This window comes from Bufo bufo, chromosome 4, assembly GCF_905171765.1.
Source record: "Bufo bufo chromosome 4, aBufBuf1.1, whole genome shotgun sequence".
Classification (NCBI taxonomy): Eukaryota; Metazoa; Chordata; class Amphibia; order Anura; family Bufonidae; genus Bufo; species Bufo bufo.
In genome coordinates, this window is record NC_053392.1 from 477,906,407 (window position 1) to 477,928,396 (window position 21,990).

The 21,990-nt window shown below is 43.1% G+C and overlaps 1 protein-coding gene across 1 annotated transcript in view; it reads left to right on the forward strand.

Moving 5' to 3' along the window:
• Positions 1–21,639, forward strand: part of LOC120998721 (sulfotransferase 6B1-like) — a 240,696-nt gene extending 219,057 nt beyond the window's left edge. The window contains exons 6-7 of the mRNA XM_040429509.1: positions 16,048–16,204; positions 21,016–21,639. Of these exons, the coding sequence (XP_040285443.1) occupies positions 16,048–16,204; positions 21,016–21,146 (288 nt within the window). The 3' untranslated portion in view covers positions 21,147–21,639. The remainder of the gene's footprint in view (positions 1–16,047; positions 16,205–21,015) is intronic.
• Positions 21,640–21,990: the final 351 nt, after the last annotated feature.

Sequence of the window (21,990 nt, forward strand, 5' to 3'; positions counted from 1 at the left end):
CTTAGTACGCCACTAATGCTCCCTTCCTCTGCTGCTGTGTAAACTGTTTTGTAAGCTGTAAGACTAGAAAGTGAGGGGGCAGGGCCATTCAGCCATGCCGGGCCACCAACCTCACGGGCCCCATAGCGATCGCATGGTCTGCCGCCATTCGCGGAACGCCACTGTTTGGGGGATATAAGACATGCTTCCTGCATGGTCCACATGACAAATGTGGTGCTGAGATGCTTATTAAAAAAAACTATTGTGGCTTGCAGAAGATTCTGACTATGTCCAGGAGATTGTCTGTGCATGGGCTGCATTTGTACTGCTTAATCGGCAATGTTCCAACTCACTGGAAACCTGGAGCGTCTGTATGATAAGCGTAAAGCTGTGAATAATTACATCATACACCAGACTACCACGGCAGGTAGCATGTGTTATTCTGAGGTCAGGCAGAGGCAGCTCATCAGGGGTGATTGTTGTATATTCAGGGCCTTTGAAGAGGCCACTAAATTTGTGAGTAGGGACAATAGCAGCATCAGAAATGTCATCCCTCTGATGTTTATCTTAGAGAAAATTCACAAGCTGATGTAACAAGGTATGGTGGAAAAAGAACAGCTTCCACACCTTGCTCACCACTTATTGGGGACCGGCACGGATGAAGTCACATGGAGGATTTGTGGAGGAGGAGGATTTGTGGTGCAGGGGTACATTGAGTTTTCCCAGGCACAGCTAGGTGGCAAGGCTGACATTCGTTAGAGCAGACATGCTAATGATGATGACTATGACACTGCCCATGACTCACAATGCTGGAACCTGAAAGAACTGAGTCCTGATGACTACTGCATTTAGACCCTCACTATAAAAGCAAGGAGAAAGTTATTTTTTACATGAAAAGTAGGCAAAATTGTTGTATTACCAGGATATGTTCTGTATCTGGATTTTGCCGAGCAGATGCCTGCCACCCACATGTTTGACCAGGATGCAGCCTGCTGAATCAACCCTCATTGTTCTTCTCCGTCAGTGCATCTACAATGAGTATCAAAAGCCACAGCAGAACCAGCAGCAGCCAATATCATTTGCTTAACATGATGGAACAGTCACACCAACCTGATGCACATTAGTGATGGACGAACACTGTTCGCGAATGCGCGTTCGTGGTCAAATGTTTGCGAACCGTGTGTTGAATTTCTTTCAATGTGAAATATCGGCAATGTAATTTTCGGATATGCGCATGCCTACTACAGCAACTGGTTTCCACCAGACCGAAGTTGGAGGCGATCAGAAAAGATGGTTGCCAACAATTTTTGCGACGTTAAGGAAGAACTGCTGATCACTGTAAGTAATTTGACATTAAAGCAGTGTATTTGATCACATTTCACATGCATGTTATAACAATCGCTGTATATGCAGATCGAGTGTTTAAAAAAAAGCGCCATTGCGAAAATCCCTAATGATGCGATTTTTTATTTCGCGGTACACGCAACTTCACATTTTATAAGGTCTCATGAGATATTAGTGATTGGTGCACTAAGTATTGTTGTGAGAACCTGTGACATCACAGCACAATGTCTGTAGCATGTATGTATGGACAGCAGAGAAATATCTCACTCTCACTTGCACATTGCACATCCATTTTCCTGCTGCACACTATATACCTCCCAGACACACACACACACACACACACACACAGTCTATAGATTATAGTTTGTGTCCTGTTGTTCAGGACTCAGGAGAAGCTTTATTTGTCAGACCGCCAGTATTTGCTGGTTCATTTTGAGTTACCCAGGGTGCACCACAGGGAGGCGAACCAGCTTTAAACCCCATACCATACCGTCCCTTCATATACAGGTACATCTCTGCTCAGCTGGACAATATCCGATTGCTCAGACCCCACACACATACAATCGCAATACAATTTGATCTTCTAACCGTAACAGTAAATCTAATATTTCCCCTTCAAAGACTTAAATACTTATTGCTGTTTTGTTGAGGACATTATTTTCAATACTAGTATTTAAAAAAATTGGGATTATATGCTTGCATCTTTATCTTGCAGCGCATGTTGGGCCGGGGATATCATCTGACACAGGCCCATGACGAAAAACAGAGGATCGTGCGTGAACTAGGCGACGAGCTGTTACGGAAGTTCAAAGTTAAGCACCACAGAATGGCCATCATAAAAAAAATGGTCCAATTTAAAGCGGAGGATTCCAGAGCGGATCAGAGAGATCCGAGACAGAAAATGCCTAGGGACAATGCGTACATTACTTTTGTATCTCTCGCCAACACTCTGTAATGTATATATACAGTAAGTAATCATTTGTAAAGGGATGAAATACTTATTTACATCATACATCTCTACCTCGCCATTATACACACAGCGAGGTAGAGATTTATGATGTAACCGGCTGATTTCGTACATCCCCCACTTAATTTACATGGGATTATAGATTATATATATATATATATATATATATATATATATATATATATATATATACACACACCCCATTAACTTTACCTCATTAACCAATAATAAAATAAGAAACATGGACACATAATGTAAATGGATAAATTGGGCCATGGCCACCGTTATTAACCCCTTTCTGACCAGGCCGGTTCTTTAAAGATGGCGCCCGCTCCTGCCATAGCCGCGGGTGGCCATCTGCTTCTTTTAGCAGAAACCCACGGCTCATGTCCGCAACCGGCAGTAATGCCGATCGCTGACATTTAACCCCTCAGATGCCGTGGACCCCGGCATCTGAGCGTGCTGAAAACCAAAACCTTTCACTTTCGGTTGTGCTCCGGCTCCCCGCATGGCAATCGGAGGAGCCGGAGCGTGTGTGCAGCAGCCCCTGTTTTAGTGAATTACAGGAGCCTGCTGCATAGTATTTCCTATGGAGCCCTTGCCTGTAATTGGACTCCATAGGAAAGTACTAAAATCATCATAGATTCCAATGCAAGTGCATTGGAGTCTATGATAATGGCAATCAGATGATTGATTGTTATAGTTCCCTATGGGAACTATAAAAAAGTTTTTTAAGAAAGTAAAAAAAAAAAAAAAAATATTCAATTTATCAATAACACCCCTTTTCCCAAAAGAAAAATATAAGAACTAAAAAAATTAAATAAATACACATCATGGGTGTCGCGATGTGCAAAAATGCCCATAGTATAAAAATATATTGGTCGCTTCATTTTCTACAAAAAATTAAATAAAAAGTGATTAAAAAGTTATACACACCCCAAAATAGTATCAATAAAAAGTTCAGGTTGCCCCGCAAAGAATTAGCCCCCATACAGCTCCATACACATAATGACAATAACGTTATAGGTGTCAAAATATGGCGACAAAAAAAAAAACAGATTTTTTTTCCCATTTTTTTATTTTTTTATCACTATCAAAACTCAAGAAAAACGATACATATAAGGTATCGCCGGATTCGTACTGGCCTGTAGAATAAAGTAACTGGTCAGTTTTATCGTACATCAAACGTCATAAATAAAATGCCCTTAAAACTGTGGTGGAATTGCATTTTTTTTTTTTTTATTTCACCCCATTTGGATTTTTTCCCCGCTTCCCACTACATCATATGCAATATTAAATAGTGGCGTTGGAAAGTACAACTTGTCCCACAGAAATAAAGCCCTCATATGGCTATGTGAACAGACAAAAAAGTTATGGCTCTGGGAAGGCAGGGAGCGCAAAACGAAAACGCAAAAAAAAAAGAATATAACCCTCCGGGGGTGAAAGGGTTAAAGAATAGTTAAACAAATGAATAAATTCCATAAGACATATTAAACACTGAATAGACCAGCCATAAGCTTTGAAAAAAAATACCATAAAAACATCTAGTCCGCTCGCCACCTATCGGCAAGCGACTTTACCCCTTCTAATAAAGTGACCGTGACAAAAAAATGAGGGTGGGCGGACAGCAGATCTTTAAAATACGACTTGGCAAACAGCATAACGCTGCCGGCCACTGCAATTATATACCCACCATAACACCACCCAATAACCCCTTATCCAATGTCCTAATTGTTCCTGGGGTCCCCTTAACTTCAATAACCCAGCAACAGTACACTATGGGACACCTTCCTAACCAATCCCCTGCTACCTCATCCTACCTAGTAACAGGCCATTTTTAGCCATCTTTACCACTTGTTTTGGTAGATAATTTACCGCCAAAACCAGCCTAAGCCCCCATTGGGATAATCCTAATCCCATGCAGATCCCTCCATATTGAAATTTCTGGATATTTAAAGTTGTTATGATTTCTGAATTGTTAGTCTAAATTGTGAACATTGTGTGATTACAGATGTTCCCCTTCCCTCAGTACGCCGCAGGCCTTCCACAGAGGAGTTGGAGGTGGTGGAGGTCTCCGAGGAGGAGGAGGAGGGAGAGGAGGCCAGACCCTCCCATCATGTCGATGTGCCACCTCCACCAGAGGTTGGCAAAGTGGTTCAGATGGAGGTGGAAACAGCGGGATCCTCCAGCACCGCCCCAGCTCAGGATGAGGAGGAGGTGGTCACCAGCCTCCACCAGGAGGGTAAATATGTGCACACAGCAATATTATTCATAATATGTACATAAACATTAAAAGGGGCAACAATCGGGGGATAACATAAAAAATACTCCACACTGCACTAATTTGCTCTTAATCTGAATTGCAAGCAATTTTTATATATTTTTTTATCTAACAGTAATTAAGAAGTTAAAGGGCAAAATAAAAAAGCTGCAGCAGGAGCACCAACAATCAAGCAAGGAGCTCCGGGACGAGCAGGAGCTGAAAATGAAGGAGCTGCAGCACAAGATGCGGGCGCAGCGCATGACATTTCTGCACAAGGTGCAAAAGTTGGAGGAGCAGAACCGCACTGGGATGCAGGAGATGCTAGACCTGCTGGACCAACTTAAAAATTGCCATAAAGGCATGTTATTTTTGTTAAATTGTTCATAAATAGTTTTTTCGTTTATAACGTGTGCTTTTGTTTTTTAAAATATTGTTATGTTTTAGTGTAATTTTAAATGATAAGGTTACAGTAAGGCCCCTTTAGTCCAGGGCAAACTCATCAGGATCAGGACAGAGAGCAGCAGCAGCAGGTAAAGGTAACGGTTGAGTATAAGGCCTACACATAACTCCACAAAACTCTGCAAGAACAGACAGCAGCTGGTTCTTAGAAGGAATGTGTTCCTAGGAATGGTCCACTACCAGAACCCAGGGCCAACACCTAAAATAAACTTAAACACCTCAGGCAGCAGAAGATAAATGGTAATGCTGTAGTATAAGGCCAACACATAACAGCAGGTAAATGGAGGTACATTAGGCGGAGGTACATTAGGCGGTCACAGGATAAAAATGTAACTGTCGGCCAGTACAGGCCCCAAAAATTAGGCAATAGGCATTCATCTGACAGCAAAGAACTTTGCATTCTGTGGCTGGAGGTACAATAGGCGGTCACAGGATAAAAATGTAACTGTCGGCCAATGCAGGCCCCAAAAATTAGGCAATAGGCATTACCTGACTGCAAAGAACTTTGGATTCTGTGGCTGGAGGTACATTAGGCGGTCACAGGATAAAAATGTAACTGTCGGCCAGTACAGGCCCCAAAAATTAGGCAATAGGCATTACCTGACAGCAAAGAACTTTGGATTCTGTGGCTGGAGGTACAGGCCCCAAAAATTAGGCATTCAACGGACATAAAAGGCCTTTTATGCCGCTGTATTTACCTAAGACAAGGACCATGATTTGTTCTGGGTGGTGGCGGATATTTGTGGGCTGTCATGAGGAAATTCAATCAAACGTGGTTGACTCGTCACATGTGTTGAGTTCCTTCGAGATCCATGACTCATTCATTCAGTCGTGAGCTAGGCGAGTGCGCTTATCAGTCATGATCCCCCTGCTGCGCTGAACGTCCTTTTGGACAGGACACTGGACGAGGGGCAAGCCAACAGTTCCATGGCAAATTGTGCCAGCTCTGGCCACAGATCAAGCCTGCACACCCAGTAGTCCAGGGGTTCATCGCTTCTCAGAGCGTCCACATCGGCCGCTAACCCAATGTAGTCGGACACCTGTCGGTCTAGGCATTCCCTGAGGCTGGATCCGGAGGACAGCTGTTGATGGGTTGGCTCCAAGAATGATCTCATATTTGAAGTGACCAACACAAGTTCAAACCGCCCTCTTCTTCCATGCGCTGTTTGATTGGTACCCACAACTGTTTCTCTGTGAGTGGAAATTCCTCTGCCAGCGCCCGCAAAAGCAGAATGCAGCATTTCTCGAAGCAAGGCCTGGAAGTGCTGCATTCTGACAGCCCTCTGTGATGGTGGTAACATTTCCGCCATTTTCTGTTTGTAGCGGGGGTCTAAGTATGTTGCCACCCAGTACTGGTCCTTGCCCTTTATGCTTTTAATACGGGGGCCCCTCTTCAAACACTGTAGCATGAAGGCTCCCATTTTCACTAAACTGGAAGCGGTGGAGTGGCCTGGCTCCTGCTCATCATCCAGGATAATGTCGTCCTCGTTCTCCTCTCCCCAGCCACGGACAACACCAGGGATCCCAGAAAAGTTTAAAGCATGCTCTTCTTGCTCCTCCTCCGCCCCGCCACCATCCTCCTCTGACTCCTCTTCAGACTCTTGTTGTTGACTTGTCTCAGATGGAGTAGCCCTCCCCGGGAATTCCTCCAGCATTGCGACTTCCTCATCTTCCTGCTCCTGCTCCTCGACGGCTTGATCAATGACACGACGCAATGCACGCTCCAAAAAGAAGGCGTAACTTATGATGTCACTGATGGCGCCCTGGCTGCGACTGACCAGTTTGGTGATCTCAGCATGTACAGCCACTGGCGCTGTGAAAAAAAAACAAGCTCCCCAGAACCTGTCCTGTCGCAGTGTTCGTACAGGTAGTCGTTAACTGCACGTTTCTGCTGGAGCAGCCTATTAAGCATATACAAGGTGGAGTTCCATCGCGTCGGGCAGTCACAAATCTGACTTCTGACGGGCAGGTTGTGTCTCGCTGAATGTCAGCAAGACGAGCCATGGCCGTGTAAGATCTTCTGAAATGCATGCCATGCACGGCATGTGTGTCATTTTGCCCTGTTTCAGCACGCTCAGCAGATTGACACCATTGTCGCACACCACTTTACCAACTGTCAAATTGAGCAGGGTTAGCCACTGATCGGCCTGTGACCGCAAAGCTTAAAGGAGTGCAGGGCTGGTGTGACTCACCTGGCACGTCGAATAGGTTCTGGGGAGCTTGGGGGGGTGCAGCAGAAGAGACGGTAGCAGCGGAAAAGGAGGAGCCAGCCGACGAGGAGAGGGAGGAGTAGAAGAAGAGTCAGGTCTCCATGCAATCCGTGGCTGTAACACCAAATCTACACGGGTGCCATGGGTTGCATGCTTGACAGCCGTCAGAATGTTCACCCAGTGGGCAATAAAAGTTATGTACCTTCCCTGCCCATGTTTGTCTGTGGTCAGATGTATCTTGGCACTGACACTGTGTGCCAGAGATACATTCACTTGCCGCTGAACGTGACCATATAGCTCTGGGATGCCCTTCTGGGAGAAATATTTCCGTAATCGCACACACCTTCTGCAACTTCCCACTTAGGCTGCGGCCTTGTGCCCAACCCCTACAACCCCTGCGGAACGGCCTGCCTCTTCCTCTGCCTGTCATTTTCAAAATGACCCTGTGACAAAAGTCCCTATAGAAGAGCAGTATTTGTGGAAGAAGGTATATTACACCCCTGCCTCAATCAGTTTTTTGGGGGGCAACTGGTAAATCACACCAGTAGAAATTTTTGGTTCCAAAAGTGTTTGTCACTCGGTGTAGATGCGGTAACGCAGCAAAACAGCAGACAAATGCTGCACTACCTAAATGCACTATATAGAACGTATATTATTGGTATATAAAATCCCTGCTTCAATCAGTTTTTTTGGGGGGCAACTGGTAAATCACACCAGTAGAAATTATTTCTTCAAATAGTGTTTTTCACTCTGTGTAGATGAGGTAACGCAGCAAAACCGCAGACAAATGCTGCACTACCTAAATGCACTATATAGATAGTATATTATTGGTATATAACACCCCTGCCTCAATCAGGTTTTTTGGGGGGCAACTGGCAAATCACACGAGTAGAAATTATTTGTTCCAATAGCGTTTGGCACTCTGTGCAGCAGAACCGCACACAACTGCTGCACAATACAATTGCACTATAATATACTTTCTATGTTAGAAAGTATATTATAAGTATATTACACCCCTCAGTATGTCACACCTATCGATAGCACACCTATACCAGTCCTTAAAAGGACTTTTGTGGCCCTATTAGCTAGCGATTTGTGTCCCCAACAGTCTGTCCCTGCTCCACACAGCAACCTCTCTCTACACTGGCAAAAGACTGAATGTAAAATGTCGGCCAGATCAGGTTTATTTATAAGGTGGGGGGTATGTCCATGTGCTGTAACGTCTCAATTGGCTGTCCTGTCCCACCTGATGGATGTGTCATGGGTCAAAGTTCTTCACAATGTAAAAAAATATGGCGGGCGCGAATATCGCCATATGTTCGCATGTTCGGAGAACGCGCAAAGTTTGCCGCGAAACGACCACCGGGCGAACCGCAAGGCCATCTCTAATGCACATCAGCAAACAGATATGCACCACCTGAACACCTAGGTTCAGTCATACCTAGACTGTACCCTTTCTGCAGCATATACTCTGTTCCATGACCCCATTAGCTTCTTGGCAAATTGGATCAGTGGCTGTTTTGTCCAGCCTCCAGTGTACTGTCCAGTATAATATAATATAGGTAAATCTATAGTTTAATCAAAATATAATTTACTGCATTCCCCTCTGGAAATTACAACTCCTAGCATGCCCTGTAAGATGCAAACATTCAGGACCTGCTGGGAGTTGTAGTTTTTCTGCAACATGCTGTAGTTTTATATCACAATTATGATTGCATGCTACAACAATTTGAATAAATATTGCTAAAAAAGTCATACACACTCCAACATATGGTATCGTACAGATCAGGCCCTTAAAAAATGAGTCCTCGCACAGCTCTGTACATAAATGTAAAAAAAACAAACGGTATTTTTGGTTTAATTTTGTGCTTTAGTTATTTTTTATTTTTTTTGTATTAACCTGTAGGATACCTAGTGTAAGGGATTGCTCTCTCAAGCAGGGAGGCGGTGACAGATTCCTTTGCAGACAACAGGATTAAAGTCCAAATTGATGCTTTATTTTATGACACTCTGACAATTTACAGGCAAACCTAGGTATAACTCACTAGGTACGGTGAGGTTCCAGCACCACAAAACATAAACCATCTGGGCTCTAACTAATACAAATTAGTTTTTAGCTCATGCGGTATGCCAGACCTAACAGGGGAATTGCACATGAGGTCACGGTGTGAGCAATAGGTGGGCCGAGGTAAATACAGTTCTAGTTACTCACTGTTACGTCGTTCCTGGGCAGGCTCGCATAAGTGAAGAGGAGAACGGCACAATAATTCTCTGGGGCACACTCTGGTGTAAGGGACACAGGCCAGATGGTGGTTCGAGGTGCCCTTGATGGTCTGTATTAATGTGACCATGGCAAGGTCCCTTGTAGTCGTGACGCCAGTACCTTTTGTATGGAGGTACAACCATTTACTGTAGTGTTAATTGAGGAACTTGAGACTGAGACAAGAAGGATAAAATCCAGGGTGGAACTTTACTGAAGATAAATCCTGGTAACAGTACATCCAAAGTAATAACAGTCTCTTTAAGATGGGCAGAGGTAACGCTGCTACAGGTCCACTGCTGACAGGTGTAGTGTCTCTCTAGCTATTAAATGATATAAGTTTGTAGCCTTGCTGGTAGAGGACTCCTAGGCTGGTCCTGGTTATCCCAGTGCAAATTAATGAGGTTGCCGGAGGCTGGTGAATCCTTCACATTTGAATCCAAAGGTCCTAAGGCACTTGTAGAAATAGCCGTAACCCTTTGGGGGTCTCTTTCTTTAGTATTCTCTGAGTTAATATACTGCTGAGTATGTGGCCCACTTCAGCTCTGGGCTAATGACTGGCTGAGAGCTCAAGACTGCAGACTGGACTCAACTGGTCTCTACTAGAGACTGACACACCCAGACTGCACACTCTGCTAGACTTACTGACTAGGCCTGAGCTGAGCTATATATATATATGAGAGGTGTTATCTCCCCTAGTGGTAGGCTCAGTGTAATGCAATCTAAATACACCTATAAGCAGGGATTATGGATAAAGATGCATTGCAGCACAAAAACAGGCTATATAAGAAATGCAAAGCATAATACAACAACTTTGCAGTACCCACGAGGGTAGTGGGACACTGCACTCACCTATTGAGTGCAGGTCACACACAGAGAATCTGGCGTCTCTAGCTAGCAAGGCAGCCAGATTCCTAGACTTTTTCCAGGCATAACTCTCTCAGACTGACAGCCTTGGATGTGTTTTTATTTCCCCCTAACGATCCCAGCTGGCTAAGCCTGGGGATCGCTCAGGCTAGGGGAAAACCTGCTCTGGAATGGGGGTGGACTGGTGAGGTCCCACTACCAAACCTACCTTTCCAGTCCAAATAAAATACAGCCCTTGAACTTTAACAAAACTGTCTCAGCAACCTACACTTTACTGAAACCACTTTAGCTTTTCTGGATTTTACTTACCTCACCAAGTTGAGGACCCTGGGTGAGATATACACCCCTTCCAGGACTTTTCCACACACTTTACCACACTAGGTTTCGAGTAAAAAAAAACACAGGTTTCCCATAATAAAGTCATATAAAATTATAACTAACAGAAAAAAAAGAAAACCAGACATATATTAGGTATCGCTGCATCTGTAACGACGCTCTAGCAAAATAGGACATGATCTACCCCCTCAGATGAATGCCATAAAAAAAAAATTGGGTCAACTTGCCGCACAAAAAGTCTAATGCAATCTAAAAGTCTAAAGCAATCTAAAAATCGTATGTACTCCAAAATGGTACCAAACATACCGTCACCACATCCTGCACAAAAAAAAAGCTCCTACATAAGACAATCGCCCAAAAAATTTAAAAAAATATGTCTTTCAGAAAATGTTAACACAAAAAGATATTTTCTTTTCATAAATGTTTTCACTGTGTAAAACATACTGTAAAGGGATTGTCTTATAGATGTGGGTCCCACCTATATCAGTAATGGAACCCCGCAAGGTGATGGCTGGATGACTCCGGTCTGGCCACCACCAAGCAGTCTCCCAATAGAAGTAAATGGGAGTGTACTGCGCATGATAGGCCACCGTTCCTATTCACTTCACTATTTGTGGCGGCCCCATAGAAAATGAATGAAGGGCGGCTGCGTATGCACAGTGTGCCCTCCACCACTTTCGTACTCCGTTCTCAATACAGGTGCGGGTCCCAGCGGTGTGACCCATACCTATAAGACAATGGGGGCATATCCTAGTGATATGCCCCCATTGTCTGAGATGACACAACCCCTTTAACAGAAATAAAAAAAATAGACATATTAGGTATATCGCTGCGTCTGTAACTACCTGTTCTATAAAAATATGACATGATCTATCCCCTCAGGTGAATGCCATTAAAAAAACAAAACAGAATTTTTTTTGTCCCCTCGCCCCAAAAAAGTGCAGTACTGAACGATCAAAAATTCATATGCACCAAAAAATGCAGCAATAAATAAAAGTTCAATGTGACAGAGGTTACCGTATTTCTCGCTTTAGTAGCTCTTGGGCGTACTGGCTGCGGTGGATGCCGTGTAGGCTGATTACCTGATGAACGAACAAAACGCCTTTTCATCGGATAATGTAATTCAATCGTTTGTGCGCACATAAAAATGATCATTTACTGAAAGCAGATTGTGCTGTGTAATCATGATCTGCTGCCGGCAAACAAGTAGTCAGTATGGGAAAGAACAATGACAGTAGTGATCATTGCTCCCCATACAATGGAGATCACTGCATGTAAATACAGCGTTCTCCTCCATTAAATAGCAGGCAATTGTCAGGAAGGAACGATTCCTTCCCAACAATCTCCTGCTCTGTCGACCTGTGTAAAGGGACCTTAACATTTCAGGTTATCAACTACAATGAGCTGCTTAACGAGAAACAATCTGATATAAAGCAGTGCACAATACCGTTCTATTTTCCACACTGTATTGTGTGCTATACTGAGCCCGTAATATTTATTTTTGGTAGCTGTAGGGTGGGCCCCTAGAATGATTTCCACTGGTGGGCCCTAGATACCCTAGTCCGACACTGCATGCATATCATTATGCGTAAGGTAATGTATGGATTGGGCTGATGCACTGAGTTTACTCCAAAAGTGGCGGCTGCTGGCTGTATAATACAGCAGCCACCCGGTTGTAATGAATGGGATCGGCTATGACTCAGAACCCTATTATTTAACCTATCAGATGTTGAGGTCAATAGCGATCATAGCATCTGTGTGGTTAGGCAGAGGAATGGGGCTCCCTCTGCCTTCCAATCTGAGCCCCCCGCAATGAAAGCCAATTGGTTGGTCAATGGGACAAGCGATCATAAGATTGCATGTTCTAGAGTGTAAAAAATTATATTAAAAATTGAATTCATCCCTTTCTCAATATTACATATAAAAATAAACATAACAGTTGTCACTAAGTCCAAAAATGTTTGAACTATTAAAATATTTAAAAAAAATTAAAGCACAGTGAACACTGTAATGGAAAACAAAATACTTGATTCACCATTTTTCGGTCACCTTGTCCCCCCAAAAACCTTGAATAGCAACGAACAAAAAGTCACAAATGCCTCAAAAATTGTTCCATGAAAAACTAAATGGATTTGTAAAAAAAAGTTATGGCCGTCAGAAAATGGCAATGCAAAGAAAATATTAATTTTTATCAAAGTTTTTTTTTTTAAGTAGTAAAACAAAATAAAAACAATACAAATTTGGTGTTGTCGTAATTTTATTGACCAGCAGAATAAGGACGTCATTTTTAGTAGTGTTGAGCAAAACAAACCATTTGAAGCGGAATGCAATGGACGAGAATGCAAGTTCACCCATAATACCGAGCAACCAGCCAGTTCACAGATAGCCATCCCCTGTATGTCACAGTCCTATATAACCCTCATCCTGCGCAGTCTCTGCCATTGTCCTGTGAGCTGAGCATAGGGAGAGACGTGGAAAGCGCTCATGTGTTAGGGACAGTGTTGCTGAAAATTATTAAATACTGATCACTTGCCAGAATGCCGGATCCAGCATTAATTTACATTTAAGTGTATTAGTGCCGGATCCAGCATTAAGTATTCCAGCAACCAAACGGATCCAGCTTTCCCGTCTGCGCATGCGCAGACCTTTAAAAATGCAAAAAAAAAAATTATACCGGATCTGTTTTTCCGGATGACACCGGATAGACAGATCCGGTATTCAATGCATTTGTCAGACGGATCAGTCTGACAAATGCCATTAGTTTGTGTCCGTATTGACGGATCCGGCGGGCTGTTCCGGCTATGGAACTGCCTGCCGGAATCCTCTGCCGCAAGTGTGAAAGTACCCTAAGGCATTAAAAGACCCAGCACTATACTTGGTAAGCTGCAAGAAGGCTGTGCTCTCATAGGAGTGTTGGTGCCTTCTCAAAGAGCTGAATGGCAGGAGGTTCTGGCAGTCACTACCCCACCAATCAGATACTGATGATCTACCCAGAGGAAGTATATGCTCTTTTATGGCTTTGTGAAGTGAAAATGAAAAAAAAATTACTTTAAAGGGATTCTGTCACCAGGTTTCACCTCCTCCAGATAAAAATATGGTTATGTTCATGTAGCTTTCACGATTGCTAATGTGGTCTTATAAATGTAATCTGAAGGCTCATTTTGCTCAAAAATCGCTATTACTGACCTGTCAATCAACAGAATAAGGTGCCCAAGGGGATGTAAATGGATCGAAGCTGCCGCCCGCACCCGCCGCCGTTCGTGCCCAGCTCCGCCTTTCCCGACCTCAGCGCCGCCTCATAATCCTGTGTGACGCCTCTGGCTCTCCCTCCCTCCCCCCTTCTTCTGCTCTAACATCTCGCGCGTGCGCACAGGGCTCTGCCTGATGCGCCTGTGCGGACTTCTCCGTTCGGCTTTATCGAGCGAAGTGCGCATGCGCCGACCCTTCGCTCAACCTCTCAATGACCTGCACACTGGCAGAGCCCTGTGCGCACGCGAGAGATGTTAGAGCAGAAGGAGGGGGGAGGGAGGGAGAGCCGGAGGCGTCACACAGGATTATGAGGAGGCGCTGAGGTCGGGAAAGGCGGAGCTGGGCACGAACGGCGGCGGGTGCAGACGGCAGCTTCGATCCATTTACATCCCCTTGAGCACCTTATTCTGTTGATTGACAGTTCAGTAATAGCGATTTTTTAGCAAAATGAGCCTTCAGATTACATTTATAAGACCACATTAGTAATCGTGAAAGCTACATGAACATAACCATATTTTTATCTGGAGGGGGTGAAACCTGGTGACAGAATCCCTTTAAGTGGTTAAAATGTACCTCCAGTTATAAAGTTATGATGTTTTCAGAAATGAATAGTATTGTAATATATCTTATTAAAGTACAATTCCAAAAAGAACAATTCCAGAAAGAGCATTCACGTCCTATGCATTGATCTATTGCTTCTTATTATCAATTCTCTATCACTTATAGATCACTTTTCAGCACAACTCATAAACTGTATACAAGGCCAATTGTATTGGTTTTGATCAAAATGCATAGCCTACTCACTATCTCAAGGTTGCTTCTTTTGAGTGGGTCGTACTCTAATTTGGTGCACCACGACATGGCGATCATCGCTGCTGCAACACAGCGCATGCAGCAATTTTCTTAATTCATGTACGTGAATATGCAAAGTACTATGCATTTAATAACTGGAAAACACTGTTACACAGTTAATCACTTTAATAAATCTATGGATTTGTTAGAAAAAGAGTATATATATATATATATCCTGTAAGTGCATAGAATCATGTGCAAATCAAAGCGGGAATAAAATTGTAGAAAAAAAGTGTAGCTGCTGTATTCAGTGCTTACTATAAAAAGACTAATAAATAAAAAAAATAACTTAATAAATAAATAACTTTTCACAGGAGCCTGGAGTCTGCCTCCGCTATGGAAATCTTATACTTGCCCGCTCCCTGCAGCAATGTTCCTGTGCATTGGCTCCTGTGTGTCTATCTTCCGGTCCATGTCTTGTTTACTTCCTCTCCGGGATGGGCATACAAGAGACACATCACTGCTAGTTATTGGCTGGCTCGGAGCAGATAGTCATGTCTGGGCGGGAGAGGAAGTAAACAGGATGATTTAAACAATCTGTATATCGGAAGATGGACACACAGGAGTTGCCATGCAGGACCAGAGCCGCAGGTAGGTATGATTCTTTCCATTGCAGGGACAGGCTACGAGCACCTGTGAAAAGTTGCTTATTCTCGGACAACACCTTTAATGTTGTCTCCCTGTTCTGTCTAGTAGTTCTGAGATAACTGCAGGCATGCCCAGTTGTGAACATTCTCCACCGGTCTTTAGAGGATGAACATACTACTGAGCATGTGCAGCACAGTTTCAGGCACTGTAGCTGAGGGTCCTGGCACATCATGTAAATACCAAGTATAAGGGACAGGAGAGAACACAGGAGAGGTAAGAGCTAGAACACTAGAACACCTAACACTGTGTTTGATAGATAAGGGCATTAGATTGATAGAACATAAAATATACTTATCATTAACATTTAAAAACTTTTCTTAAACTAAATGAAAGTTAATTAATATAAATGAATTACAGAATATTAATAAAAGATAATGTTTTTTTATGTGTTGTTGAGTTGGTACATTTCTACAGACTCAGACTCCAACCACACCCAAAACTAGCTTTGACTCAGACTCCACAACTCTGACTCCATAGCCCTAGTTAAATCTTATAGCAGCATTAAATACAGATATACAGACAATATATGCCATAAAGTATTTTTTTATTGCCAGTATCTTTTGCTAAAATGACATGCAATATAAAGCAATACATGTTCTTTTTTTTTATTAAGGACTATCCAACAGCACTGAAAAAAATATCTGAATTCTTTAGACTTTCATTGACCGAGGAACAAATTAATTTGGTAGCAAGCCGTACTTCTTTTAACTCTATGAAAGTCAAATCTGAAAATACTCATGGAAAGCTAGGTGACTCCTTCTTCAGAAAAGGTAAGTAAGAAACACAAAAAGTGAAAAAAGATAAAAAAATAATTTAATTATATGAAAAGCTAAAAGATCTTGAAATTTTAAAGATATTTAATATAGTACCCATGAAAGTCTACTGGAACCCTCATATGGACCTGAATGCATCCAACAGTAAATTAAAATGCAGCCATTGATTGGCTACAGCAGTTATGGGAAAGGGAGACAGAATGTTATCACTAGTGACAAGCGAAGTGAGCTTTGGATCCTAGATCTGAAGTTGCTTCTCTCAAAACCTTAGATTAATGCTGTACGGAGATCCATCTCTGTACAGCATTAAAATATATAGCGTTAGACAAGACGAAGTTACACTGAACAAAAATATAAACGCAGCACTTTCGGTTTTGCTCCCTTTTTGCATGAGCTGAACTCAAAGATCTGAAACATTTTCTACATACACAAAAGACCAATTACTGTCAAATATTCACAAATCTGTCTGAATCTCTGTTAGTGAGCACTTCTCCTTTGCCAAGATAATCCATCCAACCTCACAGGTGTGGCATATCAAGGTGCTGATTAGACAGCATGAATATTGCACAGGTGTGCCTTAGACTGCCAACAATAAAAGGCCACTCTGAAATGTGCAGTTTGATCACACAGCACAATGCCACAGTTGTTGCAACGTTTGATGGAGTGTGCAATTGGCATGCTGACTGCAGGAATGTCTACCAGAGCTGTTGCCATGCAATGAATGTTCATTTCTCTACCATAAGCCGTCTCCAAAGGCGTTTCAGAGAATTTGGCAAATTGGCAGTATATCCAACCGCAGACCACATGTAACCACACCAGCCCAGGACCTCCACATCCAGCATGTTCACATCCATGATCGTCTGAGACCAGCCACCCGGACAGCTGCAGCAACAATCGGTTTCCATAACCAAAGAATTTCTGCACAAACTGTCAGAAACCATCTCAGGAAAGCTCATCTGCATGCTCGTTGTCCTCATCGGGGTCTGGACCTGACTGCAGTTCATTGTCGTAACCGACTTGAGTGGGCAAATGCTCACATTTGATGGCACCTGGAGAGGCATTCTGTTCATGGATGAGTCCCAATTTTAAATGTTCAGCTCAGATGGCAGAGAGCATTTGTGGCATCGTGTGGGTGAGCGGTTTGCTGACGTCAACGTTGTGGATCGAGTGGCCCATGGTGGCGGTGGGGTTATGGTATTGGCAGGCATATGTTATGGACACCGAACACAGGTGCATTTTATTGATGGCATTTTGAATGCACAGAGATACCGTGACGAGATCCTGAGGCCCATTGTTGTGCCATTCATCTACGACCATCACCTCATGTTGCAGCATGATAATGCACGGCCCCATATTGCAAGGATCTTTACACAATTCCTGGAAGCTGAAAACATCCCAGTTCTTGCATGGCCAGCATACTCACCGGACATGCCACCCATTGAGCATGTTTGGGATGCTCTGGATCAGCGTATAAGACAGCGTGTTCCAGTTCCTGCCAATATTCTGCAACTTCGCACAGCTATTGAAAAGGAGTGGACCAACATTCCACAGGCCACAATCAACAACCTGATGAACTCTATGCGACGGAGATGTGTTGCACTGCGTGAGACAAATGGGGGCCACACTAGATACTGACTGGTTTTTTGACTGACCCCCCCCACCCCAGTAAGGCAAAACTGTGAACATTTCAGACTGGCCTTTTATTGTGGGCAGTCTAAGGCACACCTGTGCAATATTCATGCTGTCTAATCAGCACCTTGATATGCCACACCTGTAAGGTGGGATGGATTATCTCGGCAAAGGAGAAGTGCTCACTAACACAGATTTAGACAGATTTGTGAACAATATTTGAGAGTAATGGGTCTTTTGTGTATGTAGAAAATGTTTCTGATCTTTGAGTTCAGCTCATGCAAAATGGGAGCAAAACCAAAAGTGTTGCGTTTATATTTTTGTTCAGTGTAGTTATTTGTGAAGTCTTGCAAGTCTTCGTTGAATAACTTTGGTATTTGATTTTTAAAGTGGAAAACCACTTCCAGTTGGAACCAAAGTCGAGTTCATATCCATGCTTTTAGGTGGTTTTCTGCTTTAAAAATCAAATAACGAAGTTATTTAATGACGTTTCACGAGACTTCATGAATAATTAACTTCGCCTCATCGGAGGCCGTACATTTTAATGCTTTACAGAGACGGATCTCCATACAGCATTAACCGCCTCCGGACCGCCTAACGCAGGATCGCGTTCCGGAGGCGGCAGCCCTGCGCAAAGCCACGCATATATGCGTCATCTCGCGAGACGCGAGATTTCCTGTGAACGCACGCACACAGGCGCGCGCGTTCACAGGATCGGAAGGTAAGCGAGTGGATCTCCAGCCTGCCAGCGGCAAACGTTCGCTGGCAGGCTGGAGATGTGATTTTTTTTAACCCCTAACAGGTATATTAGACGCTGTTTTGATAGCAGCGTCTAATATACCTGCTACCTGGTCCTCTGGTGGTCCCTTTTGTTTGGATCGACCACCAGAGGACACAGGTAGCTTAGTAATAAGTAGCACCAAGCACCACACTACACTACACCCCCCCCCGGTCACTTATTAACCCCTTATTCACCCCTGATCACCCCATATAGACTCCCTGATCACCCCCCTGTCATTGATCACCCCCCTGTCATTGATCACCCCCTTGTAAGGCTCCATTCAGACGTCCGTATGATTTTTACGGATCCACTGATACATGGATCGGATCCGCAAAACACATACGGATGTCTGAATGGAGCCTTACAGGGGGGTGATCAATGACAGGGGGGTGATCACCCCATATAGACTCCCTGATTACCCCCCTGTCATTGATCACCCCCCTGTAAGGCTCCATTCAGACATTTTTTGGCCCAAGTTAGCGGAAATTATATTTTTTTTTCTTACAAAATCTCATATTCCACTAACTTGTGTCAAAAAATAAAATCTCACATCAACTCACAATACCCCTCACTGAATCCAAATGCGTAAAATTTTTTAGACATTTATATTCCAGACTTCTTCTCACGCCTTTGGGCCCCTAGAATGCCAGGGCAGTATAAATACCCCACATGTGACCCCATTTCAGAAAGAAGACACCCCAAGGTATTCGCTGAGGGGCATATTGAGTCCATGAAAGATTGAAATTTTTGTCCCAAGTTAGCGGAAAGGGAGACTTTGTGAGAAAAAATAAAATAAAAATCAATTTCCGCTAACTTGTGCCAAAAACAAAAAAATTCTATGAACTCGCCATGCCCCTCATTGAATACCTTGGGGTGTCTTCTTTCCAAAATGGTGTCACATGTGGCGTATTTATACTGCCCTGGCATTTTAGGGGCCCTAAAGCGTGAGAAGAAGTCTGGGATCCAAATGTCTAAATATGCCCTCATAAAAGGAATGTGGGCCCCTTTGCGCATCTAGGCTGCAAAAAAGTGTCACACATCTGGTATCGCCGTACTCAGGAGAAGTTGGGCAATGTGTTTTGGGGTGTCATTTTACATATACCCATGCTGGGTGAGAGAAATATCTTGGTCAAATGCCAACTTTGTATAAAAAAATGGGAAAAGTTGTCTTTTGCCAAGATATTTCTCTCACCCAGCATGGGTATATGTAAAATGACACCCCAAAACACATTGCCCAACTTCTCCTGAGTACGGCAATACCACATGTGTGACACTTTTTTGCAGCCTAGGTGGGCAAAGGGGCCCACATTCCAAAGAGCACCTTTTGGATTTCACCGGCCATTTTTTACAGATTTTGATTTCAAACTACTTCGCACGCATTTGGGCCCCTAAAATGCCAGGGCAGTATAACTACCCCACAAGTGACCCCATTTTGGAAAGAAGACACCCCAAGGTATTTCGTGATGGGCATAGTGAGTTCATGGAAGTTTTTATTTTTTGTCACAAGTTAGTGGAATATGAGACTTTGTAAGAAAAAAAAAGAAAAAAAAAATCATCATTTTCCGCTAACTTGTGACAAAAAATAAAAAGTTTAATGAACTCACTATGCCCATCAGCGAATACCTTAGAGTGTCTACTTTCTGAAATGGGGTCATTTGTGGGGTGTTTGTACTGTCTGGCCATTGTAGAACCTCAGGAAACATGACAGGTGCTCAGAAAGTCAGAGCTGCTTCAAAAAGCGGAAATTTACATTTTTGTACCATAGTTTGTAAACGCTATAACTTTTACCCAAACCATTTTTTTTTCACCCAAACATTTTTTTTTATCAAAGACATGTAGAACAATAAATTTAGAGAAAAATTTATATATGGATGTCGTTTTTTTTTGCAAAATTTTACAACTGAAAGTGAAAAATGTCATTTTTTTGCAAAAAAAATCGTTAAATTTCGATTAATAACAAAAAAGTAAAAATGTCAGCAGCAATGAAATACCACCAAATGAAAGCTCTATTAGTGAGAAGAAAAGGAGGTAAAATTCATTTGGGTGGTAAGTTGCATGACCGAGCAATAAACGGTCAAAGTAGGGTAGGTCAGAAGTGTAAAAAGTGGCCTGGTCATTAAGGGTGTTTAAGCTAGGGGGGCTGAAGTGGTTAAAAAGTTATCCACCAATATATGACTTCAGGAATTGCTGTACAGTTGTTGGATAATCTGGGGGCCCTCTGAGAATAGTCAAGCTGCTCACCCTTGATCTGGATACTAGTCATAATACAAGTTGCCTTTTTTATGACTGTTAATTTTTTGCTCTTGCTATAATGTATTCTATTGTGTATATAAATTACCTAGTAGCTTTGCTCGTTGTCATGCAATATGACACTGTTCACCTTTCTTTATCTAAATAGGAGATATTGGAGACTGGAAGAATTATTTTACTGAAGATCAGAGCAAAGAGGTGGATGCAATGTTTGATAAATATCTTGCAGATACTAAATTGGGAAAGATGATAAACTATGACAAGTACTGCAAGTTCTAGAAATTTCAGAAGATAGAAGTAGCCCTTAACTAAAGTTGTATTTGATCATTACTCAATGTGACAATCAAAGAAATTTTGTCTTAGCTATGATTACCTTGTTTAATTGTTTTACAATTTATAACGGAGCTGAAATTAAAGAAGCACTCTTTTAGACACCCATACATTTTGTACTCTTTCATTATGGGCCCATGGGTCATGTGATCTACAGTCTGATGATCACCAGCAAAAAGTTTGTTCCCCTGTTTAGACAGGTCAGTCTCTCCTGTGTGGCTTACTTTCTGTGAACTACAAGATTACATCATCATCTATAAAATCCCCCCTGGCAGCTCTCAGGCACCTCCTCTCCTCACCTGACCCCTTGATCATCTGTACATTCTCCCATCAGACCCGCTTCAGTCATGAGGCGAGATGAGTATCTCACATCAGGTGGCGGCCGGCCTGTCTCTGAGGGGAGCAGCAGTTTACAGCAGGACACAAGAGCTTATGGCTCCTGTCCCCGCCGTTCAGCCTCATTGGCCTCAGGCCACCAGGCCTGAAGTCTAATAGACTGTAGAACTGCGCAGGTGTCACGGTCCCTCCAGTGACAGAAGTTAGAAGATCTGAGAGACTGGCTGCACGTTAGGTCATCTGACAGCCTATATGTTTCCACTTGTAGCAGTGTTGTTGGTAATGACCACACCTCTTGTCTCAGGTGTAGCTTGTGATAATTACTGCTCCTCTATTTAGTCTGGACTCACACTTCATACCATGCGGTTGATATTCTCTGCCTGGAGTTGGAAGAGCTGATGTGTGGTCCTCATCTGAGTTCCTGCTCATCCATTTTCTATTGATGATAAGTGTACTT